Raw genomic sequence first — 9,264 nt, 5'->3', positions numbered from 1 at the left:
TATACTTAAATTTGACACTAAACACACCCTTTATGACTTAGAAACTTGCTTGAAATCATGCATTTTGCTTAAGTTAGAGAATAAGATATTCAAAGGCGGTTTTCTCGGTTTTATGCTTGGTTTTCCTTGTTTTGGCAGGAATTAACATAAATTGGATGAAGGAAAGTGAAGTAGCAAGGAGCTGGACTCAAGAAAAGATGGAAAAGTGCACAAAGGAAGAATCGCAGCCACCGCTGAGCGCTAGTTCCTTGCTGAACTCTAGTTTCGCTATGGAAATCTTTGTCAAACGCTCAAGCGCCAACACTGAGGGGAGAATTCAAGTATCACGCCCACCGCTGAGCGCTACTTTTGCCGCTGAGCACCAGCCTCTTCAGTGAATCCACTGTCAAACGCCTGGGCGTCAACGCTGAGCGTTAATCTTGAGTGTCGCACCTACCGCTGAGCGTTAATCTTGAGTGTCACACCTACCGCTGAGCAGTGACCCAACGTTGAGCGCTATTCTTTTGGGTCTGGGCTATTTTCTGCTGATTTTAATGAACTTTAAATAGATTTGGACGACCCAGAGATGATATCTTTTGGCAGAAGGAGACGCAGAAACACATTCTTCACCCCTTGGAGGTGGATTTTGGATGCAAGAGACAAGGCATTGTAAACTAGTAATGAGGAGTAAGCTCTCTTCACCGAGACATCAGAATTAGGGTAAATTATAAAGTGGCATTGACATTAATGAAAAGGTAGAATTTGTAAATATATGGTGGATAGGATAAAGTCGGAAACCCCAACAGCACAATTCATCCATATAATTCAACTGCGAAATTTATTGGTCAATTGATCAACCTTTGCATGCATGTTTATTTTCGTTTTTGCATTCTAAACACCAAATTTTGTTTCTGAAGTCTTAAATAATCAACAAATCACATTAATTTCTAGGCCAATGAGTCTCTAGGAAAAACGATACAGTTAAACAATTTATCATTCTAAAATATCTCAAAACAACCCTTAAATCACTGCACCAAAGACCAATTTTTTTTTTCAAACAACACCATAACTCAAAAATAACAAGATTATCAAGGCATCAATTCATTCTAATTCACACGTCAAAATGCACTATATTTTCCAGAACTAAAACCAATACATCAAACAGATTTCTACACCAAAACAATTTTTCTGAATTAAAAACATTGCACTAAACTGAGTCTAATCATCAATTATTAATGAACAGAAAAAAAAACAATTTTCTAAGAAAAGAAAAGTGATTGCACCAAAGATTTTTTTTTTCAGTATCAAATTTCATTATAGAAGCATGCACCAGTTTCCAAAATTAAGTGTCAATGACCTATTCAATATATGCACCGCATGAGAAAAAAAAACATTTTTCAAAAGAAAAAAAATACTGTACTAAAAACATTTTCTACACTAAAATCAATGCACTAAAAATTGGTTCCAATGCCAACTTCCTTTTGAAACATGCATCAGCTTTAATAAATATTACCATTTATATAAGCAAATCAAACAAAATAAACACGCAGTGTTGGTGTATCACAAAGAACTAAGAAATCAGGTTTGGAGAAAATGAGCCACATAAAATTAATGGATTTTATTGATTAAGGCATTTAAACATTTAAATAAAGGTATTAGAGGAATTTACCTATGATTTGAGTCGCGGAATGTTATTAAAAAGGTAAAGCCGAGGGATTGGATGAATTAAATCCATACTTAAATTGCCATAAACAAATATTTTCTTTATCCTAATCCTTCTAAACCCATTAAATCAAGCTAACTAAAATTATATGCATAATCCCTAACCTCATGGCAAAAAAAAAAAATAGTGTGACAACACAAAAAAAAAAAACTTCATTAATTTCCAATATATTTAAAACACATATATAATAATATCTTTATCTGTTATATCCATAACATAATATGATATGTATATAACAAAAAAAACAAACTACTGCAGTTTTTTAAACTCAAAATTGTTAGGAATTTAATTNTAGCCCCTAACGGTTGTAACGGTCATTTTTATCTGTTACTCTCTTTGTATTAATATTGGTTCTTCTAATGAGAAATTACTCGTTTTCTCTATCTCTGCCTCACTCTCTCATTTCTCTGTAAACTACTCTCTGTCTTTCCCTCTCTGCATACGCTTACAGTGGTATCCAGAGCTAGGTTTCTGAACCTGGGAAGTATCGTTCTCTGCGAAGAATTTGTGCAGTGAAGAAAGGCTTCACGTTGAAAGGATGGCGGGGATGATCCAGAGTAATCTACCCATATTTGACGGAAAGAACTTCGAAGATTGGTGCGTCAAGATGGATGCTATACTTGGTTTCCAGGAGATCGATGAGATTGTGAAGATTGGGTTTAAAGAACCCACAAAGAACGCTACAGACGAAGAAAAGAAGGCGTACAAAGAGAATAGAAAGCTAGATTGCAAAGCACGCATGATATTGCATCAATGCATCTCGGCAGCGATTTTTCAGAAAGTGTCAAAGGCGACAACGGCTAAAGAAACATGGGAGATCCTACAAGATAGGTATGGAACTGCTGGAAATATGAAAGAAATTAAGCTACAGTCACTGCGACGACAGTATGAGCTTTTAAACATGGGTAAACAAGAAACTATTGAAGGTTACATCGGCAGAATCCAAGTGGTTGTCAATGCAATGCGTGCATGTGACAAGGTTGTCAAGGACAAGAAGATCGTCCATAAAATCCTAAGGACTCCCACGCCTCAATACGACCACATTGTCGTAGCCATTCTGGAAAGCAGAGACTTGGAAAAACTGAAGGTCGAAGAGTTGCAAAACTCTCTTGAANTACATGAGCAACGTTTGTTGGAGAGAAAAGCCGCAGAACAAGAGACTACTCGGAATATTAATCAAGCCCTACAAGCCAAGACCTTCAAGAATCGTGGAACGGGCAGAGGCAGAGGTAGGTCTCGTGGCGGTCGAGGAGGCAGAAATGGTGGGAGATGCAATTCAGAGCAAAGCAAAGGTAATGAAGGCAATGAACAAGGCAATGGCAGAGGTAGAGGAAAACTCACCAGAGGCAGAGGAGGCGGCAGAAAGAACACTGACAAGAGGAATATACAGTGCTTTACGTGTAATAAATTCGGTCACTATTCGTCGGAGTGCTGGCACAATGATAATGCCAAGAAAGAACAAAACGATGAAGTGAATCTTGCAAAAGAGGAGCTGGTCTTGGATTCAGATCATGTTGCCTTGATGAATATTTTTACGAATAAAAGAAATGATGGTAAGTGTGAAACACGTGGTGAATCCTTGCAATATATGCTTAGTAGTAACGATGACAAGTATATAAAGAATACTGGTCAAAAGGAACATGTGTCGACGCCTGGAGAATCAATGCATGCAAAGGATGAAGTGTCAAACAAAACCAGACAGACAGAACATGTGTCATTAGCTGGAGAAACAGTTTACGCACAGGAAGACATGTCATGGTATCTTGATTCTGCATGCTCTAACCATATGACAGGTAACAAAAAATGGTTAATTGATTTAGACACCAGTGTCAAGAGTGTTCTCCGATTTGCAGATGATAGTGTAGTTCAAGCAGAGGGATCAGGAAAGGTGTTGATCACGCGGAAGAATGGTAAACCTGTGTATATTGATAATGTTCTTTATGTGCCCATGATGAAAAGCAACCTTTTGAGCCTTGGACAGCTTCTGGAAAAGGGATACTCTATGCAATTGCAGAAAAGAAACATTGAAGTTTATGATGAACAACAAAGGTTGTTGATCAAGGCACCTCTTGCTCAAAATAGAACGTTCAAGGTTGAATTGAATGCTGTAGAAGTACAATGCCTAGCTGCAGAAGATGTCAATGCAGAAGAGTGGCTTTGGCACTACCGTTTTGGACATTTAAATTTCAGAAGTTTGTGTCAGTTGAGAGATAAACAACTCGTGAAAGGTATTCCTGAATTCACTGCACCAAGTAAAGTGTGTGAAGGTTGTGTGGCTGGTAAACAAACTAGGTGTGCCTTCAAACAACACGCATATAAGCGAGCAGTACAAGTGTTGAATGTCATTCATGCAGATGTCTGTGGCCCTTTTGACGTGTCATCACTAGGAGGTAACAAGTACTTCCTGCTTTTTGTAGATGAATTTTCTAGAAAGCTTTGGGTATACTTACTTAAAGAAAAGAAAGAAACTCACCATTATTTTGTTCAATTCTGTTGCATGGCCGAGACACAATCGAAATTCAAAATAAAAATTCTTAGAACTGATGGAGGAGGCGAGTTTAATTCAAGGGAGATGAATGAATTCTGCATTGATAAAGGAATCAAACACGAAGTCACAGCACCTTATACCCCTCAACACAACGGGTTGGCTGAGAGAAGAAATCGGATGATATTAGACATGGTTAGATGCATGCTCAAAGNAAAGGGGCTACCTAAATTTCTTTGGGGTGAAGCGGTTGCAACAGCAACCTATCTTCTGAATAGGTGCCCCACAAAAGCTTTACCCAATTCAACACCAGAAGAAGTNTGGTCAAAGAGGAAGCCCGATGTTCGACACTTGAAAGTGTTTGGATCAATATGCCATAGACACATACCAGCTGAAAGAAGAAAGAAACTTGATGATAGAANTGAAGTTCTTATTCTTGTAGGATACCATCCCACGGGTGCTTANAGGTTGTTTGATCCAGATAAGCAGCAAATCGTGATTAGCAGAGATGTTATCATTGATGAGTCTGCCATCTACACTTGGAAAGGAGGTGAAATCATACCAACTCAAGGACCTGATAATGTGACGACTTTCTGGATGGGAGAAAATAATGTGGAAGAAAATAGACCAGCAGCTATCAATGTAGATGGAGACACAAGGAGACCACAAAGAACACGTTTCCCATCTACAAGATTGAATAACTATGAACTATTCTCCGATAATGATATTACTGACACTGGAGATATGGTTCAGTTTGCTCTTTTTGCAGGTGCTGAATCACTCACATGGGATCAAGCCATCGGGATCAAGGAGTGGCGAGATGCTATGCAAGAGGAGCTATCAGCTATAGAAAGAAACAGAACATGGAAACTTGTGAAGTTGCCAGAACATAAGAAAGCTATAGATGTCAAGTGGATATTCAAAACCAAGTTTAAACCAGATGGAACAGTAGCAAAGTTAAAGGCTAGGCTGGTTGCTAAAGGATTCTTGCAGAAGCCAAGGATAGATTTTAATGATGTTTATGCTCCAGTTGCTCGGATTGAGACTATCAGACTTGTTGTCGCTATTGCCAATGCTAAAGGGTGGATAATTCATCAAATGGATGTCAAATCAGCTTTCCTCAATGGCCCTCTTGAGGAAGAAGTGTTCGTGAATCAGCCACCAGGTTTCACTATAAAAGGGCAAGAATCAAAGGTTTATCAACTAAGCAAGGCCCTGTATGGTCTTCGTCAAGCACCACGAGCATGGAACAAGCATATTGATGCACTTCTTATCAGGTATGGTTTTAAAAAATGTACAGTTGAATATGGAATTTATGTACAATCTATTGTGCAGGTAGGTACGCTTGTGGTATACTTGTATGTTGATGATCTGTTGATCACGGGGAGCTCAACAAAACATATTGAACAGTTTAAAATAAAAATGAAGAATGAGCTCGAGATGACCGATCTCGGTAAATTGGGATATTTTCTTGGAATGGAATTCATAAAGACTGAAGGTGGAATGATTATGCACCAAAGGAAGTACATTCTCGAAACTCTGGACAAACTCAACATGAAGAATTGCAATAGCGCGTGCACTCCTGTTATGACCAACATCAAGCTTTCATCTCATCAAGAAGAGGCCAAGGTTGATGTTACTTTCTTCAAGCAGATTGTAGGAAGACTTCGCTATATCTGTAACAGTCGACCAGACATCAACTATGGAGTTGGCCTCATAAGCAAATATATGCATGATCCAAGGCAGCCACATTTAAATGCAGCAAAGCACATCCTCAGATATCTGAAGGGAACAACGGACTACGGGTTGCACTTCTGCAGAACCGACAACAACACTGATAACATTATGGAAGCATGGTGTGATGCAGATTGGAGTGGAGATCAAACAGATAGGAAGAGTACATTTGGCTACCTTTTCAAGCTATTGGGAACATCTATTTCGTGGTGCTCAAAGAAGGGAAGTGTAGTTGCATTGTCTTCATGTGAAGCCGAATACATTGCAGCTGCAGAAACTGCATGTCAGAATGCGTGGTTAGAGGCTGTTCTTCGTGAATTAAAGATTGAAGACCACAAACCCACACGTTTAATGGTGGACAACAAATCTGCAATAAATTTGTCAAAGAATCCAATTGCCCACGGCAGGAGCAAACATATCGAAACGAAATATCATTACCTCAGGGAATGTGTCATTGAAGGAAAGCTAGAACTCATATACTGTCCTACGAATGAACAGATTGTTGATGTGTTCACAAAGGCCCTACGACAGGATCGCTTTGAAAGATTCAGAGAATTGCTTGGAGTCAAGCTGTTAAGTGACTTAGAATTTAAGGGGGAGTGTTAGGAATTTAATTCTAGCCCCTAACGGTTGTAACGGTCATTTTTATCTGTTACTCTCTTTGTATTAATATTGGTTCTTCTAATGAGAAATTACTCGTTTTCTCTATCTCTGNCTCACTCTCTCATTTCTCTGTAAACTACTCTCTGTCTTTCCCTCTCTGCATACGCTTACAAAAATTAAGTTTTGTATTTACAATATATATTATCAAATAATATAATATTTCTTACTTTATAATTTATTTGTAAAAATCTAATTTATAACTTATTTGGTTTCTAACGTGGTAACAATAAAAAGATATTGTTTTGCTTATCAAAACCAACCTGCACCTATACTTATTTTTTTCACACACTTATCTCTGAATTGATTGGCAAAAATAATTAAAAGGAGATATGACTTATTAAATGTAGCAAAACCACATGACCCTATCGAAAGAGAGCATGGAATACTCACTTACAAGCAATTAACTAGAATGAATGGCATAAAAATAATTGCACTATATATGCAATTCATGGCATATTACATGAAATGAAAGCCGCCAAGTCTATATCATAAAAGTAATTTTTTTTTTAACCAAGAAAACAATGTGAAATTATTGATAATGATGAAGTAGAAAACTGATGCATTAATGGTATATCACAGTGGTTTCATGCACCCCATATATACTATGATAAAATGTATGCCATATATCTCTATAACATGCGCCATAGACGATCAATAAAAAAAATAGCGTAATAAACAAACTACACCGTATATGGCTTATAATTCAATGCAAACCAGAAAATAAAGACCAAAAACTTCACCACTTATATATATATATAAAGAATTACACTGCAAAAAAAAATAATAATGCTTATTAACATTAGTAAACCTGTACCCCATATATTCCCCAAGTTCACTCACAACAAGATTAACACAATCTAATCATACCACACACCAGTATAAATACCATGAGAGTCCATAAGACCCTTCAAACAAAGTTGACCAAACAACAATCCTCATAATAGCCACAACAAGTTCTAGATTTACATCATTCACACAATAAGATACAGAGATACACAACAAAAAGTAGACGAGCTTACTTCCCAAGATCCCAAAAGATGTTCGAAAACCTGGCTCTGATACCACAAATGTAACACCCCAAATTTTTTTGAGATATCACGGTGCAAAATTTTTCAAAACCTTTCTATTAAACATTTATGAAAGATAACAATCTTATTCGATTAAAATGCGGAAGCTAAACAAAACCATTCATATTGTTTAGAAATCTCAAAATATCACTTTTACATTAAAATGTCAAATTGAAAAATTTTAAAAAATATAAATAACAAGTCCCCGAGCATAACATCCCAACTCTCGTCAACTACCCCGAACCGATCTTATCTGCAAACCATCTACTCCCGTAAGTGGAAACCACAACCACAACTTTCAGGGTGAGCAACCAGAAATATCATCAAATCAATCAATATAACATTTATAAGTTAGTTGTTAAGTCATTATCATAATTCTACTATATCCAACAATCAACAATACTCGATAAGACTACAATAACTATCATCACACTCTTATACCATTCCTTTAACTAGAATTTGTACCATTCCCATTATCTTTATCTCACCTTTCGAACAAAGACAACCTATGCCTATACCAAATTCTCTTATAACCCATTTTCCCATTTTCTATACTTCCAAGGATATTCTATTTTATTGAAATAGAACCATTTGAGTGGTCCTTCACCGCAGCTTCGGACCTGTCTCCCCTGCTCCAAAATGTCCTTCACAACATTGAACTCAACATGAGTCTTACGGGCGAGACATCCCTCCCTTTCTACCCTCCCACAAGAGGAAAGGTTAGCACTCGAATTCTCAGTCTCTTCTACCACCCCTCAAGGATGAAGAGATCCATTTTTCTACCCTTCCACAAGAGGAAAAATGTCAACCCAGAATAAGGAAGTATAGAAAAAAAATACCTATTCCATGATGATAATGACACCATTATCACAAATGTGAAAGACAACCCGTCCATAAGAGATCAACTCAGTACTTTCCACACCCCTACCTTTTACAAAACTCACCAATTACATGACACCATCACATACCTTTTCCTAGTAGTCCCCCCATGGCCCACTACTTGGTATTTTATTTCAACTACATACTTCACACAATCCATATTTAAAATAATATTTTCTCATAATAGCAATTCATGCAGCAAACCCAATCCATCATAACTCTTTCACTTTATACTCATGCAAGCACACTATGCTATACGTAATAAATCATGTAACGTTCCATTCTTACACGTGGTCCTATTCAACAAAGCACACACAAAAGAAACTTACACTTCCTCTTTAGTGGTCATGCATACATGAACTAATAAAACTCTGCACTTCTTCTTTCCAATAACAACCAAAACACAAAGATGATTCCCTATTTACACAAATTGCTATCATTTAGTGATTACACGAAGCACAAATATATAATCCTACTCACACACAAAGTTATACACCATACTGCATTTTTCCCATTATCACAATAATACCAACATGAATAACCTACATAAAACCCATATATCACAACCCATATAGAATTTATAAATCTTCATTAATCAACATTACAAAAATAGTTTATGAAACAAATAAAACATGCACACACCACCTTGCAAGTATAACCAACGCATGGTACAACCCATAAATATCAAACTTTAATTACATGCATCACACTCAATCAACCATCAAAAGTTAACT

General features: G+C 37.0%; 1 protein-coding gene across 1 annotated transcript; it reads left to right on the top strand.

Annotated features, from left to right (window-relative positions):
• Positions 1-2,140: 2,140 nt before the first annotated feature.
• Positions 2,141-3,025, top strand: LOC111240570 (the record flags this gene model as incomplete). The annotated part of the gene is given in 1 exon segment (XM_022775776.1): positions 2,141-3,025. A coding segment is annotated over 1 exon segment (785 nt), but the record flags the coding sequence as incomplete, so codon positions are not given.
• Between the last annotated feature and the right edge of the window lie 6,239 nt (positions 3,026-9,264).

The sequence above is a fragment of the Vigna radiata genome, chromosome 11 (assembly GCF_000741045.1).
Source record: "Vigna radiata var. radiata cultivar VC1973A chromosome 11, Vradiata_ver6, whole genome shotgun sequence".
Lineage (NCBI taxonomy): Eukaryota > Viridiplantae > Streptophyta > Magnoliopsida > Fabales > Fabaceae > Vigna > Vigna radiata.
The sequence above is the reverse complement of the archived record's forward strand: the minus strand, read 5'-3'. Positions and strand labels throughout refer to the sequence as shown.